Source organism: Equus przewalskii, unplaced genomic scaffold (genome assembly GCF_037783145.1).
Source record: "Equus przewalskii isolate Varuska unplaced genomic scaffold, EquPr2 contig_6335, whole genome shotgun sequence".
NCBI lineage: Eukaryota > Metazoa > Chordata > Mammalia > Perissodactyla > Equidae > Equus > Equus przewalskii.
In genome coordinates, this window is record NW_027227860.1 from 39,413 (window position 1) to 61,150 (window position 21,738).

At 35.8% G+C, this 21,738-nt stretch overlaps 2 protein-coding genes across 2 annotated transcripts; both read left to right on the forward strand.

Moving 5' to 3' along the window:
• The first annotated feature begins 5,651 nt into the window (after positions 1-5,651).
• On the forward strand, positions 5,652-6,614 carry LOC139081342 (olfactory receptor 52N2-like). Its single transcript, XM_070606836.1, has one exon. It carries the CDS (start codon positions 5,652-5,654, stop codon positions 6,612-6,614), a length of 963 nt encoding a protein of 320 aa, XP_070462937.1.
• An 11,960-nt stretch (positions 6,615-18,574) lies between these two features.
• On the forward strand, positions 18,575-19,540 carry LOC139081336 (olfactory receptor 52N2). The gene has a single exon (XM_070606828.1). The coding sequence runs from the start codon at positions 18,575-18,577 to the stop codon at positions 19,538-19,540; it is 966 nt and encodes a 321-aa protein (XP_070462929.1).
• The last annotated feature ends 2,198 nt before the right edge of the window (positions 19,541-21,738 follow it).

The following is a 21,738-nucleotide window of genomic DNA, read 5'->3' on the forward strand; positions in this document are numbered from 1 at the left end:
TTGTGCATATCTATCTATCCACTGGGTACTTTTATGTTAGTTGATCAAGGCACAGATTTCATTACCCTACCAATTCCATCTTCATGCACCCAACACACCTTAAACTCCAGATAACAATGTGGCAAAGGGATTTGTAAGCAAATGTACATGAGGTTAAGGGTGCAAAGTAGTACTGCAGATGCTGTGGGGGAAGAGCTGTGTATATGGAGGAGTTTTTTACTAAGTATAGCTCCCATGGGTAAAGTACTGCAACCCAGGGTAGTGATAAGAACTCTGGGTGCTGTTAAAGCTGGGAGTTTTGGGATCATAAAAGAACAAAATCCAGAAGAAAGAAGAGAAGGAGAAAGAAGAGTAGAAAGAAAAGAAAAAAGGTGAGGGGAAGAAAGTTCAGGAGAGGTTGTCACAATCTGCATATTGTAAAAGAAAACATTGTATGATGAGAAAGAACAAACAGCAATAATTTTCTGGAAAGGAAGAGAGATTTGGTGGACGGGTACAATTATTCTCCACTTCATCTTATTTCAAGTTAAACTAGCATTCCTAAGTTTCTGTCCTGATTCTCATTCCTCTGAACAGGAAAAGCTTCAGTTTTGGGTCTCAGTTGTGCGTGAGTTACACATTGAGCCCTGAATGCTCATACTAATCAATCTCTCTGTCTAAACAGACCATGCATTCTGATCTGTCCACACTGGCATGGTCAGTGTCCAACCCCTCCCAAAGAGGCTTGAATTCATCTATCTAGAGAACAGATGAGCAAGCCTGCCTAAATTGAGGATAAAATATGAACAAGTCCTTTTGATTGAAGATCTAAAGCCAGATGTATATCATAAAATTGTTGACATTTTGATGTGAACTTCCTTGCCTCCAATTTGTCAGTTAACTCTGAACTGGGTAGGAAAAGATGGGGTTGTTATGAACAGGCCCTAAAAAAGCTCAAGTTTTAGTTAAAATTAGGACAAGATGGAAAAATAAATGAATAAGATAGAAGAAAAATCAAATAAAGCAAAAACACAACTGCATAGTTAAAGGTTTTAGGTACAATAAAGATGTATCTTAGCACAAATCACAAATATGGTAAAATGTTTCCAGAAGAAATTAGTGTTTAAGCTGATACTGAGGGATAAACTGGTGTTAATTAGGTGGGAAGAGGATGGGAGATAAAAATTATTCCACGAAAAGTAAATGGCCTGCAGGGAGGTCTAGAGGAAAGAAAAACAATAATCAAGGGACTGAAAATGAGAATAAGTGGGCTCAAACCAGAGGCCAATTTTTTCTGAGTTTATAGTACATAACCATTAAAAAAAATCAAGTGTGTTATCTTTTTCTTGATTTGTTATTGTTGTTTTTTTGTTTCACACAAAACAGAGCCATATGTTTATGAAGTCAAATGACTTCATGGAGTCATTTTCGAACTCTACGGTTTGAAAAAGAAAGAGAATGGAAAGTTTTAAACAGATGAATGATGGAAGCTTTCTATTTTGGAACAGCAGTTTTTTCTGTAGTGCAGAAAGTTGAGAAAATAATTTTCAAAATAAACTGTTGGCAAAAGTGGCTAAATATGCAGGTATGTGTTAAAATATTCATAATATATAATATAAATATAAGTTAAATCTTGCCTTCATATCTTATACTTCTTATATATGTAATTAAATATAAAAATGAAATTCAGAAAAATTTGAAGTAAAAAATAACTTTAGCAACAATAGTTACTACTTCTGTCAATGCCTCAACTTAGCACAAATATTTATGAACATTATAGAATACCCTGTTAGATCTCTTTTGAAAATCTCCCTAGGAGATCTCGATGCAGTTGAGCACAACCAGTTTGGGGACCATGGTTTTCATGTTAAAAACCCCTGCTCTAAATTTAACTAATGTCTCATACCAGTTCTTATTTATTAAATTTTAAATCTAAAAGTAAAGGATTTATACTGAGACTCATATGTAATTGTTTAATATAGTTGTGTTGATTTAAATTTTATGAAAATTATTTCATGTGTATTCTATTGTTTTTTAACAAGACCAAATGTTTTTATTTAAATGAAAGCTGTCTTTCCAAGTAGTCAACTTGAGAGTCTCTGTATGCTTTTCTGGTAATATTACTAATGCAAAAGCTAAACAAAATAACAACAAAGATGTCATATTAAAATTTTATTAAATGCTTATATAAGAAACCTCTGAAATAGATACACCAGAATATAGGCTTTAATAGCATTTACATTTGCTACGTTAGGTGACAGGTGAGTTTGCAGCGGTAGTATAACTGTATATCATTTCCCACAAAAGTGTTGAGGTATAGAAAGATTTTTCTTTTAGTGATTTCTTTCTTTAATAGAAGAGACATAAAGTAAAAAAATGCAATATCTGTTCACTATAAAATAAAATTTAAAGAAAAATACTACCTTGGAAAATGTTTGTAAACCACGAGAAAAAATGGGTTCATATTTTTGTATTGAAAGTGTCTAGCAAGCAATAAAATAAAAACTAATACCTCCACTGAAGATGAATCAGCAGGCAAATGAGTAATCAATTATGAGAAAAACAATTGACCAAAACCACTTGAAAAAAATGTGCATAATCACTACTAGTGGAGTTAATTTTAATTCAAGCTAAAATAGCAAAGAGATTGTATTCTCACAGGTCCAGCTGGGGAAAAGAGAACATATAGTAATCAGTACTTATAGAGGTACAGCCCACTAACTGCATATGGAAGTGAAAATCAACACAAATTTTATGGAGAAGACTTTTTCCAACATTTATCAGCATAATTAAAATTGCCCCTGCCTTTCTATCCCACAAGCTTTAATCCTATTTCTAATTATCTTAGAGTAAAAATCATTAATACAGAGAGTGGATTAAGACATGTATAGAAGAATCACTTTTGATAGAAAGGATGATAAATGATTAAAATATTCAAGAGTAATAAAATGCTTAATTAAATTTGGTGCAGCAATTGGGTGGAAAGAAGGTTTAACTATTGAAAATTTTTATTTCAAAGCATACAGAATGACATGAGAAATGTTCAACACATAATATTAGGTAGAGAAAAAAACAGTGTACAAAACTCCGTATAGCCTGAAACATATACAAAAACAGAATATTATACATAAGAATTATTAAATGACTAAATGAAGTACAGAAAAAATTTGAGAGTGGTTATTCCTCTGTGTTAGATTTACAAATGATTTTCCAACTTTTTACATGCTTTTCTATAGTTTTCAGATTTTCTTCAATAAGGATGTATTTCTTTTTTAGTAAGAGAAAAACACTTTTTTTTAAAGATGATGTTCATCTCCACCAGGCTTGGTGGTCACTTTTCCTACTTGGGAAAAGGCATTAAACTTTAATGCATGTTTTGTTGTTGTTTCTTTTTCTACTCAAAAGCTTCTAAACACAGATATTTCACCACCGGACCCAAAATTCATTCTCTTTCAAAAAGATCCCTCTGAGACATCTAATTGTTGAGAGCCAGTCATCCTGGGAGATCTTGCTTGAGATTCTCCAGGGAAACTAAAAATTCTGTATAAGAAGATGTCATCCCAGATTTTGAAGAACTCCTAAGGATTCTCAGCTATGCATACAGATTTGATTGTACCTAGCACTGAGGTGAGTTTGAATGATTCTCAAAAATACCTACTTTAGGAAAAGTAAAAACACTGTTTGCTAAGAATACAAGGACTTGGAATATGGAGACAGTCGACAGAAGGCAATATTAGCAAGAGGCAATGTATTTCTCTTTCCCTTTCACTTCTTAAGAGGTAATGGCTCCTTTTCTTTCTGAGTGGCTTCCACTGGACTTAGTCTCATTTTCCATTCATCTCATTCACTTCATCATGGTGTACACATAAAAGATGATGGACACTGGAGATTTTAATCTTTACGTTTCTGTAGTCTAAGACTATGAAATGATGGTTTCTCCATGTGATGCCATTTCTGGAGAGGTCTTAGAAGAACTCTCTTATAGAAAGAGATCATTTACATGAGATTCAGTCAGCTTAAGAACCAGAGACCATGAGCCTCTGAAACTTGTAGTTCCTACTTTATTTTCTTCTTGCCATGGTGGCTCCTATGCACTCTGCCCAGTGGGAGTGGACATAATAGTGATTTCCAGAACATATAAGTGACAGGAATCCATGTTTGTGGCTTCACAGTCATGGAATACATGTCATCACATTGCAACTATTTAGTTCTGCTGGATGGTGGTGATAAATGGCATTGACTTTGCCACCTGAGAGGCTCAGGTTTACTCAAGAGCTAAGGTACCATTTTATTTTTTCAAGTAAAAGAAATATTTTAACCATTTAGAAGGTTCAACTTTCCTTAAACATCCCTGAATCTGTAAATTCCTGAAAGTATCATCCAATATTTTCCACTGCCTCTACGAGAAATAGCAATCCAAAGATATGGTATTATCTTTTGTACTGATTACCTGTCCAGTTATAACAAAAGAAATGTTATTTAAATTAAAATAGTACATACCATCAGTAATTCTTAGAACTGCAAAGGCTTCCTGAGCATAAATCTTGTATTGAGAATGGGTAGGGCAATGAAAAGAGAAAAAAAAGGAAAAAAAGAAACAAAAGAAAAGGATCTTTTATCTGACTGAATTCAAATATTTAATAATTCCTTTACTAAAAACTCCATAAAACATGCTAATGATCTATAAGTGTGAATACTTTTTTTTTTCTTCTCAAGAACTTCCTTTGTGAAGGAAGAAATTCCCTTGTTCTTCTAGTGTGAAAAAGCATGATATTGACAGTTCGAGTACCAGGCATACCAAATCCTTTCTAATTCAAATGCTCATTCATGTTCATATATTTTATTGAGCATCTACAATGTATTATCTTAAGCAAATTATATGGAGCATCACTGGAAAATTTTACATGATGTATTAGTTTACTTCATAATTTCCAAGGCAGGACAAAAATCCTGCTGATGAGGACTGGTCAGATTACGGTGATCTTCTAAATATGCCCACATGATTTTAGTGATAAGACTCAGGTACAACTAGCATAGAAGAATCTGAGAGGAGAGAATAGAAATGGCTTATTGGAATGAAGAAAACAATTATAGCCCAGTTCACTGATTTTTATTGAAATGTGGTGGCATGCAAGAAGTGTGCTGGGGAGAGGTTTAGAAAGTGAGGGCAGTTACATAAAGTGTTCAATGGGACATTAGGTAGCGTAGAACTGTATTGTTTAATTATTGTTACAAACCACAGTTCCAAGGCTTTCATTTGTTTTTTTTTTTTTTTTTTTTTTTTTTTTGATGAGGAATGCGGGCCCTGAGCTAACATCTGAGCCAATCTTCCTCTACTTTGCATATGGGACACTGCCGCAGCGTGGCTTGATGAGAGGTGTGTAGGTCAAAGCTGGGGATCTGAACCTACAAACTCTAGGGTGCTGAAGTGAAGTGTGGGAACTTAACCACAATGCAGCAGGCTGGCACCTCAAAGACTTTCTTGCTAGAGCTGGGGAAGGAAAAACTATCCTGATTATCATAACAAGGTGAATGTTCATGGTATTTGTGGGTATTTGTATTATTGTTCAAACCACTCCCTCTTATCTAGTGTCTAATCCCACCTCTTTCTCTTCTATGCAGAAAGCAACTGCTGATAAAGAGTGTAAAATGCCCCTCTCCTGTCAGCCATTATGTCTGGGGTCAACAGCTCCAGCCTGATCCCTGGATTCTTTATCTTGAATGGTGTTCCTGGACTGGAAGCTGCACACATCTGGATCTCCCTGCCATTCTGCTTCATGTACATCATTGCGGTGGTGGGGAACTGTGGGCTCATCTACCTCATCAGCCATGAGGAGGCACTGCACCGGCCAATGTACTACTTCCTGGCCCTGCTCTCCTTCACAGATGTCACCCTGTGTACCACCACTGTACCCAATATGCTGTGCATATTCTGGTTCAACCTCAAGGAGATTGACTTTAATGCCTGCCTGGCTCAGATGTTTTTTGTCCACATGCTGACTGGGATGGAGTCTGGAGTACTCATGCTCATGGCCCTGGACCGCTATGTGGCCATCTGCTACCCCTTACGCTATGCCACCATCCTCACCAGCTCTGTTATCACCAAGACTGGTCTTGCCACTTTCCTGAGGAGTGTGATGCTCATCATCCCATTCACTTTCCTCACCAAGCGCCTGCCCTATTGCAGAGGGAACTTCGTTCCCCACACTTACTGTGACCACATGTCTGTGGCCAAAGTGTCCTGTGGCAAAGTCAAGGTCAACGCTATCTATGGTCTCTTGGCAGCAGTCCTGATTGGGGGCTTTGATATCTTCTGTATTTCTGTGTCTTACACAATGATCTTACAGGCAGTTATGAGCCTGTCATCCGCAGATGCTCGTCACAAAGCCTTCAGCACCTGTACATCCCACATATGTGCTATTGTCATCACATATGTTCCAGCCTTATTCACCATTTTTACTCACCGTTTTGGAGGACAAAGCATTCCCCACCATGTCCATATCATTATCGCTAATCTCTATTTGATGTTGCCTCCTACCTTGAACCCCATTGTTTATGGAGTCAAGACCAAGCAGATCCAGGAAGGAGTGATCAAGTTACTTTATAAGGAGAAACATATTTTAGCTATGAAATAGATTTATGAATTAATATCTAAAAGCAAGGAAACATAAAGAATATTTTGGAGGAGATTTTAAGTATAAATTTAAAACCACTAGTCTCATTGCAGAAAGCAATATTCATTGACTATGTATAATATCTATATTATTAACTGAATTCTTTTTTTAGTAGAATTAATCAATAATAGAAATTAATTAAATAAGTAAGAAACATATGTCCAGAATTTTAAGATTATTTTTCTTAAAAGGATTTCCACATTAGCGTAATTTCAAGGCTCTTTGGAAATGATTACATTGCTTAGATTCTAATGTATTTTCCGTGTTGAAAAAATCTGAAATGGGAGTCACACCGGACAAATAATAAAAGGTTTCTTTATTCTATATTGGGGATTCACCCGTTTTTGGGTGAAATCCATAAAAAAAGAACTCTCAGAGTTTGTTTCATAAGGCCCTTCACACATGTTTTAGTGACTTCATTCACTCCCACTATTTCTTTCACCATGCAGTCTTGTGTAGATTGGATCAGTTATGCAAACTGTGTCATGTCTGTCTAAGTTGTGTTGAATTTTCACTATCAAAGAGAATAATATTCATATACTTGTAGCAATATGATCTAATGAAGGATGGGAAGATAAGCAAGGGACTAGAGATGCAAAAACTTAGAACAAATAATTTCTTAAAGATTATTGGGAGATTTTTGAAGAAGACATAGAAGAAGTCTTAGAAATAGTTGTGGAGTTGTAGTAGAAAATAGAGGAGATTCATAAGAAAAATCTATAAACATTTGGGTTTGGCTGACTTCACAGAATTTTTGTTCCAAATTTAGCCACCACAGTCGAAAATCCTCTCCTATGATTTGACTCCAAAGTTAGTTGATCACTCAAATAAAGTTTACATAATGATTAAGTCATTCACAGACATTGGCCTGTCTTATGTAACCAGGTCCTGTTCCCATGAAGCAAAATATGGAGAGGTAAGAAGCTGCATCTGGGTGATTGCAGGACACTTAACAAATCTGAAGATGCTTTGCACACTGATTCCTGTTCTCTATATCCTTCTATAACACTAAGGAAATCTAATCTCAATGAACACTTTCTGAGTTTTGTAAATTTTAAAGCGAATTCAAACTTTATACCAGTACTTTTAGTTTTGAATGCACATTTATTAATATTGAAGTGCACTATTAAAAGTAATTAGAGAGGCTGGCCTGGTGGTGCAGCGGTTATGTTCACATCTTCTGCTTTGGCGGCCTGGGGTTCGCTGGTTTGGATCCCAGGTGTGGACCTACATACCGCTTGGCAAGCCATCCTGGGGCAGGTATCCCACATATAAAGTAGAGGAAGATGGGTGCAGATGTTATTTCAGGGCCACTCTTCCTCAGCAAAAAAAGAGGAGGATTGGCAGCAGATGTTAGCTCAGAGCTAATCTTCCCCCCCCAAAAAAAAAGAAAAAGAAAAAAAATTTTTTAAATGTAATTAGAAAAAGTATGATATTCTTCTGCTAGAAATTTTGAATACTATGATATGTAATATATAGAGCATTTTCTGAAGATATATTGCACCAAAAATAGTAGTATTAGTCTCATTAAAAAATGCTAAGTTGATATTTAGAGAGTTTCCAGCCAGGGTGGCAGTTTGAATGTAAACAGAAATGTACAATTCCCCCAACACTCCAAACACATAGAAATACTGGATTAAATATATTTCTGAAATTATGGAGAGTAAAACTAAAAGCAAAAAAATCAATATTTTATACACAAAAATGGGAATCAAAGAGGCAAGCAGGAGATGAGAATTCACAGCTTATACAAAGACGTTACTTAAATGACTTCAGTGTTGGGAATCTATTGCCTATGTGTAGACGTCAGACAAGGCATGAAGCCTAGAATCTGGAATCACTACACAATCTCGAATGGGAACTAAAACACCTTTGCCTGCCAGCCCAAAGACACATTAAATTGTTACTACAATAATTTGAGGAAGCATCAATGCAACACACATCACTACAGAAGGATCCAAAAAGATGCAAACATACAAAGGCATATTCTGGAAATAGTCCTTCTCTATACAGCCAATTATTTTCTCTGTGTAGTAGTAAGAGTACTGAACACACATCCTGACATTTTATGCCTACCCCCACACAGAAAAGCATGCACACCCATCTTCAACATACTGGGGGAAATTGCAAATATGGAAAGCAATTAGACAGGAAGTAGCAATGGAAAGGGAAGGATAAATATATAAGGGTGCATACTAACACATTTAGTCCACAAGTATTTACTAATAATTACCCTAGGTGGGGATATGGGTAGGATGAACCTTGATTTAAGTAACTTCTGGGAATTCTACACTGTACACTAGCAGCCACTGTAAGAAAGAACGCTGGTTCCCTCAGGAGTAGAGAGAAACTGATCAAATTTTGCTAGAAACTGCCAATTGTTGTAGGAACCCATATATTATTCTGCCTTCCATGTCTAAGTATGAGAAGGATGACAGAGAAAGGAAACAAAGATCTTTGTCCTCCAAGTTTGCGCACAGAATAGACAAATCTAACTCTTATTGAAGATTAATAAAATGGAAAAGCAACACCCCACAGAAAATTATATTGAGACTATAATAATGTCATGATAATGAAGAAAAAAAATAGCATGCAGAAAAATGAAAAGATTATCACAGATGTATAAAATGTTCACTGTTGGAGTAAAACTATTATTCAAAGAATGTTTCAAAAATGGGCACAATTTCATACAATCTCTGAAAAAGTTGAATAAATCATAAGGACAGAAATACCTCGGACAGCCAGGTTAGAGAATGAGATGATAACATAACAGAATGAGACCAAAAAATGATAAATGAGTAAAAGAAAGTTTAATTAGGAAAGTTAAAAGTGTGATATACAATTAAAATCTATGATTAAAGAGTAAATAAAAGAAGTTATGCTTTTAAATTAGTAATTGTTATAAAGTAGTAATTAGAAAATATTAGAAGCTGCTATAGATTGCAGTGGATAAAGGCAATGAGGTAAAAATGTTGACAGAAAGGACAGAATGAAGAGGCAACATAAATATCCTGGGTGCTAATAAAGCAGAGCTCAGACTGAGTGGAACACAAGTGATATTCAAACTCATAAAGAAAATAATGGATTTAAAGTTAATATTGATGCATGCATGCAAATTTAAAGAGTGTACACCATACAAAGAAAAAAACACTTCAAGAGACTCATTACAATAGACAGTTTAAAAATATTTGAACTAACATAATGATAAAAAAAGAAATACAGTTCACATGTAAACAGGAAATAGGTTACATGTAACGAAAATAAAAGAAAAGATCAGAATGGTAAAAGAGAAATAAGAAGTGAGGAGAGGAGAGCGGGGAGAAGGGAAAGAAAGAGGAGGAGACAGAATAAACAAATGTGGATTTATATACTACAACGCCAAATTTCTGAAGAGTCGGGTGATTTGTTCCAAACTTTAAAAAAGGCATGGTTACATTTAAATTTATTCATGCTGTGTGAAGCATGTTTGATCACTTTCATTCCAATATAATATTCCAATTTATGAATATACAACAATTTACTTATTTATACATTCTTGAAGGTCATTTTTTGGTGAGTTACTTTGAATATTGCTACTATGAATATCTTGTATCTGTCTTTTGAAGCATGTACTTGCACACTTCTCTGGTTTAATACCCAAGAGGATGATTTCTCTGTTGTGCAGTATTTTTAGGTTCATTTTTGTTGTATAATATCAATTGTATTCCAAGGTGGTTGTGCCAATTTAAACTCTCACTAAAAGTTTGAGAATGCTAGTCAATCTTCATCCTTCTCAACTCACGGTATCGTCAGAGTTGTGGCGTCTCAATATGGTTTTAATTTGCATTTGCCTGATGATGAAGTAGATGGAATACACTTTCATAAATTCTTGGCTATTTGAATATCTTCTCTTTTTGTGTGATAGCTAAGACTTTCATCCATTTCTCTTTAGAAATTTCATTTTTGATTTATAAGATTTCTTTATATATTTTGGATAAGACCCCTTTGTTGGTTACAAACATTGGCACATATGTTCTTCCTATCTATGATGTCCATTTCTATTATCTTAAAATGTTGTATTTTGATGAACAAAATTTCTAATTGTATTGTAGTCTGATTTTTGTTTGTTGTTAACCCTTTGATATTACCAAAAAAAATAAAACTCTTCTGTTAGGAACATTCCTGTAAATATTTCTGGTTAACTTAAACAGATATTCTTCTATGGTACAGAGCCAGAAGAATTGGTACAATAGGTAGCATGGATATGTTCAAGATTACATGATGTTTTTCAAATATTTAAACCAACTTAATGTAAAAACAAAGAAAGGTTTTTTTAAAAAAAATACCTTTTAGGCATTCTCCGCTTTTGTGTGATTTTCAAGGAAAGTTCTAGGATATGAGTCTTGAATATACTAGCATACGTTATTCTGAAAATACTGTTTTATGATTCTAATTGGAAGCTACAATACAGTTTTTAAAAATTTTATTTGGCTCTTCTTTACTTTTTTCTCAGTTTTGCTAAAAGTTTGTAAATTTTATCTTTAAACAAAATTAGCTCCTTGTTTCACTGATCTTTTTTCTAGTCTCTAGTGGGTTTTTTGGGGTTTTTTTTTTTTCTGTTTTTTGGAAGATTAGCCCTGAGCTAACGTCTGCCACCAATCTTTCTCTTTTTGCTGAGGAAGACTGGTCCTGAGCTAACAGCCGTGACCATCTTCCTCTACTTTATATGTTGGACACCTACCACAGCATGGCTTGCCAAGCTGTGCCATATCCTCACCCAGGATCTGAACCAGTGAACCCTGGGCCGCTGAAGCGGGACGTATGCACTTAACCGCTGCGCCACCTGACCAGCCCTCTAGTTTATTTTATTTCTTCTCTAATCTTTGTTATCTCCTTCCTTCTGTTAATTTTGGGTTTAATTTATTCTTCTTTTTCTAGTTCCTTGAGTTGTAAAGTTAGGAAGTTTATTTAAGATCTTTCTCTTTTCTTAATGTACGCATTTATCTCTATAAACTTCCCTCTCAGAGCCATTTTTGCTGTATCCCGTATATTTTGGTATGCTATGTTTCCATTTCTGTTTGGTTCCAGATATGTTTTGGTTTCTTATTTGACTCATTGGTTATTAAGGAGTGTGTTGCTTAATTTCCACCAGTGTGTGAATTTTCTAGCTTTAACTCATTATTGATATCTAGTTTCATACAATTGTGGTGAGAAATAATACTTGATATAATTTCAATTTTCTTAACTTTGTTAAGACTTGTTTTGTGGCCTAACATATGCTCTCTCCTGGAGAATGTTCCATGTGTGTTTGAGGAGAATGTGTATTCCGCTGTTGTTGGATAAAATATTCTGTATTTGTCCATTAAGTCCATTTGGCCTAAAGTGTTGTTCAAGTCCAATGTTTCCTGATTGATTTTCTGTCTGGAGGATTTATCCATTATTGAAAGTGGGATATTGAAGTTTCCTACTATTTTTGTATTGCTGTCTGTTTCTGCCTTCAGATTTGTTCACCTTTGTTTAACATTTAGGTGCTCCAGTGTTGGGTGCGTACATATTTACAATTGTTTTCTTGATGAATTGACCCATTTCTCATTATATGACGACCTTATTGGTCTTTTGTCAAAGTTTTTACTTAACATGTATTTAAAGTATAGCTACTCTTGCTCTCTTTTGATTTCCTTTTTCATGGAATATCTTTTTCCATTCCTTCACTTTCAGTCTATATGCTTCCTTAAAGCTGAAGTGATTCTCTTGTGGGCAAGCATATATTTAGATCTTGGGGGTTTTTTGGTCATTTTTATTATTGTTGTGTATCCATTAGTCAATGGATAAAATCAAATGGATCAATCAAAGATGCTATGTCTTTTGATTGGGGAATTTAACCCATTTACATTTGAAGCAACTATTGATAGGTAAGGACTTAACAATGCTGGCTTGTTGTTTTCTTGTTATTTTGTAGTTCTTTTGTTCTTTTCTTTCTCTCTTGCTGTCTTCCTTTATGACTTGATGTTTCTCCACAATTGAATATTTGTTTTCTCTCTTTATCTTTTGTGTATGTACAATAGGTTTTTGCTTTGTGATTACCATGAAGATTACATAAAACATCTTATAATTATAGCAGTCTATTTTAAGCTGATAACTTTACTGACTGATTTCAGGAAGAAAAGGAAGAAAAAAACTTCACCAGTTAATCTGGCTGAGAATTTTGTGACTTTCTCGGATCTTTTCTTTGAATGTATCCCCTGTACACTTGTTGTTCCCTCTCGGGGGTAATCCTTACCATTATAATCCAGAGATTGCGGGATCTCTGGATCCTGCAAATCCAGACCAGGTACTTAGATTGTTTGGTTTTTTTCCCAGGGCTGTTTCTCTGAAACCCTCAAGGCCATGAACCTTCTCCTAATCCTGCAGAGTTGGGCCAGTCTTCTGTGCATGCTTGCTAGTCACTTGCATTTGCTATCTTGGGGATCATGAACCGGAAGCCAGACACTGTGGGTACAGGGATGTGGTTCACCAAGCTTTGGGAGTTCCCATGGGCCAGTTCTGAGGGTTCTCAGTTGAAGCATTCCTAGAGGCTCATGGCTAGGATTTCTGATGGAGTCTAGGAAGCACTTAGTAGGATAAACTCTGAAGTGGTTAGTAGGATGAGTGTAAAGTGATTAGTCGCATCTCTTTGATGAGTTCTGAGCCCTGGTTGCTGTACTCCCAACCTCTCCCCAGACCCTCAGCCATGCATATCATGTCAGTATTCTGGATAGGGCCTCTTGGGCAGATCCCAAGCATCTAGGGAAGCCAGGAGCTCACTTAGACACTCTCACTTTCTCCCATGGAAGAAATTGAGGACTGAGGAGGTCTCGCTTGGCACTGAGCTGTGCCACCTTGGCAAGGAGTGATGTGGGTAAAGCAAAATTCTTCTTCTTAACTTCTTCAACATGTCTAGACTTGAGTTCTTTGCTCCAGTGATGTGCTGGAACTTCATCGTACCTCCGAACTCCCACAAAGTTACTCTCGTCCCTGGGTGATTGTCAAAACCATGTTCCATGTGGGGATGATGGTGGTAAACTCTACTTGCTATTTTGCTAAACTCACACTTTTCAACTTATTTTTAAAAAACAAAATAAGTAATAATTGCTGGAGTTTGACATTGCATTAAATTTATAAATCACTTTGAGATTAAGCTACCTCTGTACCACGTTTAATCTTTTAATTCCTGAGCATAGTTATAGTTCTCAGTGGAGATTTTCATATAATGGTTAAATTAAATTCTAGGTCTTTGAAACTGTTGTAAAAGATATCATCTTTTGATTTTTATTTTCTAAAGTGTTACTAGATTATTAGTACAAGTTATTTTTGTTTACTGACCCTGCTTCCAGTGATATTCTTAAATTAATGTAATAATAGAAGTAATGCATCTGTAGATTCATGTAGTTTTCCTGTATGCATAATCATTTTGCAATAATTACAGTTTTCATTATTTATGTTCATTTCTTAGCAATTTGGGCCTTATTTCACTAGATGGAACTTCAGCTCAATGTTGAATAAAATTTGTGGTATTTTTTTTGTGGTGTTTTTTGCTCTTAAAGTATAATTCACATACAATAAAGTGCACAGCACCTAAATGTTCAGTTTGATATGTTTTAACAGTAGTATACAGCTATGTAATGGCACCCAGAACAAGATAAAGAAATTTCCCTGGGAATTTTCCTTTGCTCCTATGAGTCATTATCCTTCCTCAGAGGATGCCACTTTTTCATTTCTGTCATCTTAGATTAGTATTTCCTGGTTTTGGACTGCATATAAATGGGATCATATAGTATATTTTTTTGTGTCTGGGTTCATTGTCTCAGTATAATGTTTTTGAAATTTATTTATGTTGTTATATGCAAAAAGAGTTTGTTCCTTAGTATTTCTGTGTTACACACTATTGTATGAATATACTGCACATTATTGTTCCATTCATTGATATTTGGGTTATGTGTACATTCACACACAAATCTTTTGGTGGACATATATTTTTATTTATCTTCAGTAAAAACCTAAGAATGGAATTGCTGAATCATAGAGTTAGTACATGTATAACCTAGTAAGAAACTGCTGAACTGGTCTACGAAGTAGTCATACAATTTTACATTTTCCTCAAAAATATGCTAGAGTTGCGGTATCGGGAGATTTTTGTGAAATACTTTCAATGACTTTCTTAAACACCCTTTCAGCATTTGCTCTGAGTTTAGCAGGAATCCTTATACATTCACCATCTGGAATGGCAAAAAGCATTTCAATTTATTTTTTCAATGCTTTCAGCATCAGTCTTCTTCACAATAAAATATCAAGGGTGAGAGGTAACAAAATATATGTAAAACATATGCAAAACTATTTTGCTATAATCCCCCAAAAACAAATATACATCTAAGTGCATGTGCACATGTGTGAGTTCTTGTATTCATTAATTTATCCAACACACTCAGGACAAACCCATAAACTAGACACAAAACTGTTCAGTTATTCTTGTATGATACATGTTATTCTATGTCTCTTTGTTTCTGTCTCTCTCTGTATCTGTCAATGTCATTTTCTCTGTTTCTCTATATATGCGTATATATAGTTTTATGAAATTTATTACCTGTAAAAATATAGTTTCATACAATTCATCACACTAAATATATATACATATAGTTCCATGAAACTATATATGTGTGTGTGTATAATATACATGTGTAATATATGTATACATATATATACACACACAATGAACATATATATATATATATATATTCAGGGTGAGGGGATGGTAAGATTGATATTGTAGGTATTTTAATGCATTTTTGGAATTTTATGATTACGTACTTAGACTATTATTTCATCAAGATAAATGAAAAACAAGTAATTCTTATGACTATTAGAAGTTTTGGTCAGAATCCATATCTTGGGGAAAATATTTAACTTTAATACTTTTATTGTTTTGTATTTTACTCTTACTTAAAAGGCTGAAAAATATAGAAATAATTTCAAAAGTCCCAAAGGGTCTATACTTTCACCAGAGTCCTCTGCAGCATCAAGTGTAGAGATCCAATTAGGTGTAGACACTCAAGTCTGGAGAATCCTCAGAGGGTACAGAAATGCTATGTAGAGGTGGAACCTGGTTGTTGCAGAACTCTTTGATGCCCAGGAGCCTCAGTCATGCCCATGAATCTGGTCTTTGCTGACGTTGAGGTGAGTATGGATGATTCTCAAAGACTTGTGCTTTCCCAAAATGTAAAGCTTGCAGTACAAGAAATACAAGTGTTTGAGATGTGGTGATTGGAAACTCAGTATTTCTTCTTGACTCCAACTCGAATAGATGACCATTTGTTTGGGGACTAAAAAGAGAAGCAACATTCCTCTAATTGTGAAATAAATTTAAAACCACCTCATAATTCATTGAAGGTAGAGAAGTGCAGATGTACTTGGCTCCAGTGGGAAGAAAACAATAGTTTTGCGTTAACTAATGAATATCTGTATTCAGAACCGCTTCCAGTGGAAATGGTCTTTATGGGCAAGTGGAAAGTAACAGAAAACTAGACTTGAATCCTAGAAGGCATTGACAGGAATTCCTGGAAGGGGCTTCTCTACAGAAATCTTCCCATGCAATTCCCCTTCCAGGTGCCATACAGTATCTATGTGAACAAGTCCAGGAATACAAATGTGGCTATCACACAGATAGGGTCTCTATCACAGATGGTTTCTCTCTGTGTAGAGAGCTCCCTTAGCTAAAAACAGATTTCCTGTAGCATAATGCATTTGTTCTACGTGGGGGGTTCTATTCCCCACCACATTATCATGAATAAGCTTTCTCTTATGTCATCACGACTTGTTTAAGTTAAGTATGCTAACTTTGCAATTATTTCTCAGAAATAGAATCAGTAAGTTAGGAAAACAGATATAGATTTATTAAATACGTGGTTTCAAAGTCAAACAAACTTGGATTTTAATCTTAGCTCTACAAGTTTTAATATTTGTAGACTTAAACATTTTGTTGACTCAATCTACACGTAGATTTCCTCATATATAAATGAGGATAATCATACATGTCCATAGCATTATTATAAGTTTGAATAGAAGATTCATCACCCATTCAAATGTTAGCTCCATGACTGGAGAGGATTTTGTCTGTTTAGTTCCCTAATGTGTTCCTAGAAACTAGAATGATAACTGGTATGTGAATACAGTCAATAAATATATGTTAAATACATATGTTTTAGCACATAATCTGACAATTATTATCTATTATTATAATAGGTAACATACATTGATTACTTACTAGATGTCACTAGGCACAGCTTGGAGGATTAACTCTCACTTCACTCTTCTAACACCTCTATAATATATACTATATCACCTCTCTCCTTAAAAGTCATGAAAATTATAAAAAGAAAGGTTTGAGACTCATTCTAGTCCATCTGGCTAGTTAGTACAGGAAACTCATAGAGTCTGAGTGTCCACCTCTCTATAAGTAAGCATGCAATAAAACTCTGCTCTCACATTTTCAGAGAACAGGGGCTCATCCATATAGATTTCATTCTTTTTAATATTTTATAAGTTTAAAAATAGCTTACCCAATAGCAAAATTCATGTGCATCTTTGAGAATCATCTACAAGGAGCGTGTAAAGAGAAATCTTGTACTGAGGAGAGGGAAAAAAAACTGACATTGAGTTTATCTGTTAGTCTGACTGTTTGCTTGGCTATGATTTAACGAGTGTGGATTGATTGTTTAGTTATATGTTGCTGATGCTTGGAAGAGCCTGAGAGTTTCCCTTGATGGGTGAGCAGTTTTAGTTTACAAGCCAGATGTGCAGAGCTGAATATTCCTCCACCTCCGGTATCCTAATATCCTAGTCTTTTCTTCTCAGTTTTGTGGCTCTAGTACCTTCTGGCTATCTTAGGATGAGGCATAGATCAGAGGTGGCAACTCATGCACAGCAGTTCTCTTTGCAGAAGTTCCAGTGGCCACATGCTTAGTTACCTAGTGTTAGCAGGAATCTTGCAGGAATTTAGCTGGATGAGATGTCCTTAGCTTTCATTCCACAGTTGAAACATTTATAATTCTTTTTCTAAATTGTGAGAATATATTTTGGAGACCCCAGTAACTACCGTTTGCTTTCTAAAGTTCACTTCTCCATCAACCAATATAATTGAGGACTTCCAAATCTCATGCTACTTTTCCCACCCTAAAGAACACAGAGGCACTTGAGTTACAGCACAGCTGACTAGTTCCGTTTGAATTTACATATATTAATTACAGTAAGTTTGATAGGATGGGATGCTTTCTACGGAGGTAGGAAATGATAATAACAATGATATTACTGCTAATATTTATTGAGTATTCACTATGTGCTATGCACAGTCTTAGCATATTATATAAATTGTCTTATTGAATAATCCTGACAGCTTTCTGAGCTTGGCACAGTTATTGTCCTGAATTTATATTGAGAAAACTAAGACACAAAATGGCTAAACAACTTGTCAAGATCACATACTAGTTAAGAATCAGGATGGAATATGAAGCTAGACAATGTGACTCCAGGGGAATTTAAGCACCACTTCTCATTCCAAAAATCATCTCTTTTTTTTTCCTGCTTTATCTCCGCAAATACCCCCAGGACATAGTCGTATATTTTAGTTGCAGGTCCTTCTAGTTGTGGCATGTGGGACACTGCCTCAATGTGGCCTGACAAGCGGTGCCACATCTGTGCCCAGGATCCAAACTGCAAAACCCTGGGCCGCCGCCGCAGTGACGCACATGAACTTAACCACTCGGCCACGGGGCAGGCCCCTCAAAAATCATCTTTTGACATTGTTGTTTTACATTTGGATTCCAAGCCCTCTACTAACTTTTGGGTCATTTTCTTGTCCAGGAAACTACCACTTTTAAAGACTATAATATGCCCTCCTCCTGTCAGCCGTTATGTCTAGGGTCAACAGCTCTGGCCTGACCCCAGTATTCTTTATCTTGAATGGTGTTCCTGGGCTGGAAGCTGCACACATCTGGATCTCCCTGCCATTCTGCTTCATGTACATCATTGCGGTGGTGGGGAACTGTGGCCTTATCTACCTCATCAGCCATGAGGAGGCCCTGCACCAGCCAATGTACTACTTCCTGGCCCTGCTCTCCTTCACGGATGTCACCCTGTGCACGACTACTATACCCAATATGCTGTGCATATTCTGGTTCAACCTCAAGGAGATTGACTTTAATGCTTGCCTGGCTCAGATGTTTTTTGTCCACATGCTGACTGGGATGGAGTCTGGAGTACTCATGCTCATGGCCCTGGACCGCTATGTGGCCATCTGCTACCCCTTACACTATGCCACCATCCTCACCAGCTCTGTTATCGCCAAGGCCGGTCTTGTCACCTTCCTGAGGGGTGTGATGCTCATCATCCCATTCACTTTCCTCACCAAGCGCCTGCCCTATTGCCGGGGCAACTGCATTCCCCATACCTACTGTGACCACATGTCTGTGGCCAAGGTGTCCTGTGGCAATTTTAAGGTCAATGCTATTTATGGCTTGATGGTTGCTCTCCTTATTGGTGTGTTTGACATCTGCTGTATTTCCGTGTCTTACACCATGATATTGCGAGCTGTCGTGAGCCTGTCATCCACAGATGCTCGTCACAAAGCCTTCAGCACCTGTACATCTCACATCTGTGCCATTGTGATGACCTATGTCCCAGCTTTTTTCACTTTTTTCACCCACCGTTTTGGAGGACATACTATCCCTCACCACATACACATCATTGTGGCCAACCTTTATCTGCTACTGCCACCTACAATAAACCCAATCGTTTATGGAGTTAAGACCAAACAGATTCGAGAAGGTGTGATCAAATTTCTACTAGGAGACAAGGTTGTCTTTACTCAAGACAACTAAATAATAAAATAGGCACATTGCTTGGGAGAGGTTAAAAAAGAGTGGGAATAAGATGTAAAAATGTGAGTAAAATTGTATTAAAAATATGTCATTTAATACACAAATTTTCTGAAGCCTTTGCAAGTATATATTATGCAATATTTCTTCTGTGTAAAAATCTCCAAAGAATAGTATGAATAAAAAACAAGGAACATACCCATTCTTTATAGATTTTATTTTCTACATAAAGATGTATGTCTAGTGAAACAGGTAATAAAATGAGGGATGCAGTGCTAGTGTCAATTTATGTACCTTGTGCAAGAAGAAGAGGTTTTGATGATGTAGGACAAGCACATCCTCTCCATAAAGGAAAAAATCGACTCAAATCAAGTACATTGTTGCCATGGGGTAATTTGGGCCCAATGTTGCAATATTTTCCAGTATTTTTAAAGACAAGCTAGTTTTAGATGTTTTGTGAAATGTCCTAATTTTAATTATTGGCTAAATGTTGAGGTTTTTTTTTTAATATTCTATATTTCATTCAAGATACGTCTAAGAGTTCTATTTTTCCCATTTCATCAGTTTGGGACCTCCATTTCAAATGCACCTAAAAAATATAATTGTGACATTGTCAGCAAAGCAGGCGAAAGCACTGATTAAATTACTAGTATGCATTATAATTCATTTACTCATTGACTCATTCATTCAGTTTTTGAGATACTTGTTTGGGTCATATCATAGTTCATACCTTGAGTTTAAGGAGAGAGAGACAGAGTTGAATATAACAAAGTCCCTGGCACCGGGTGCTCAGAATCTAGACTGCGTACCGGAATACACGAGAGGAAACATAAATGAAACAAAGCAGAGAAATGATAAAAATGTATGCAGTATGGAGGTAGCAAAAGTACGAAAGAGTTGAAGGGCACATGAGATTTAAATTCAGACAGTTCCAAAATGTAAATCTTGTGTCTTAATTTCTAGGCACTAGATTTTGACAGATTATTTAGTTTTTCTAAATTTCAGATTCCAAACTTTTTATCAAATGTGGGAAAAACTTACCACAAAGATTTATTTGGCTGATTAAATCCTCTAATGCTAAAAAAAAAAGCAATTAGCGTAATTTCTGATATATGTTAACCACTTAGTAAATCGTGTCTGATTTTCTTATTAATACATGTAAGTTTCAACTCTGTTTCATTCTCAATATCACAATTTGAGGAGAAATCTTTCCAATTGCACAGGCAATAGTAAATCCATTTTAGATGGGCAAAGTTTCACTAGGTTCTCACAAACATGTCATCAATACATCAATATCAGCCAGCAAGACTTCTCTGGATACATTCACTGTGCCTGATTCCACGTTGTGCACTGAAAAATATAAACAATTACAAAACAACTAATGAATTTCTAGTCTAGTAGAGCATATACGATGCAATGGAATCATTATTGTAAAATAATAACAAGGCAATAGTACAAAAATATTATTATAAAGTTCCTGAAAACTGAATGATTATCAATACCTATTGGAGGTGGTAAGTAAAGATTTTAGAGAGAAGGTAGTATATGAGATGAATCTTGATATGTGTATAAGTGTTTTAAGAAAAAGAACAGATGGGAATTATTATTTTTAAAAAGAAACATTTGCAAAATATTGAGGCTAAACAAATAGCAAATTTGGACCTACAAATGTTTTAGGATGATTGGAGGTAAAAGGGAAAGGAGGAGGAGAAAAAGACATGTCTAGAAAGACAGATAGAGGCCCTATCCAGAAGTGCCTTGTCTGTGAGTTTCCACACGACCTTCAGGCATGCCCAACCACTGCTCTTTAACTTTGGGTGAAACCAAGTGCCTTAGATTTACTATTGGCTCTAAAGCAGTTGCAGCTCCATTTATCCCTTTTCCTGGACTGCTCACATCTCCAGCATATCTGGCTCTTAAGTCCTGCTCTTTCTCCTTTTTCCTCCTGAAACTTTCTTCTCTCTTGCGTGGAAACTCCGTTTTCTCAGTTTCTACTCACCTCTTCAGTCCCCTACCTCAGCTTCTCAGCAATCAAGTCATTCCTGTAGAGTGAAGATTCCTTATGTCTTCCTCCATAGTTACTTTCTTTTGAAGGGTTGACTGCTTTTCTCCACAGAAAATGGTTTTCAGGAAAAAAAATTAACAACAACAACAACCACAAACAAAAATAGCATTTATTTTCCAGATTCTTTTCCAAGAAT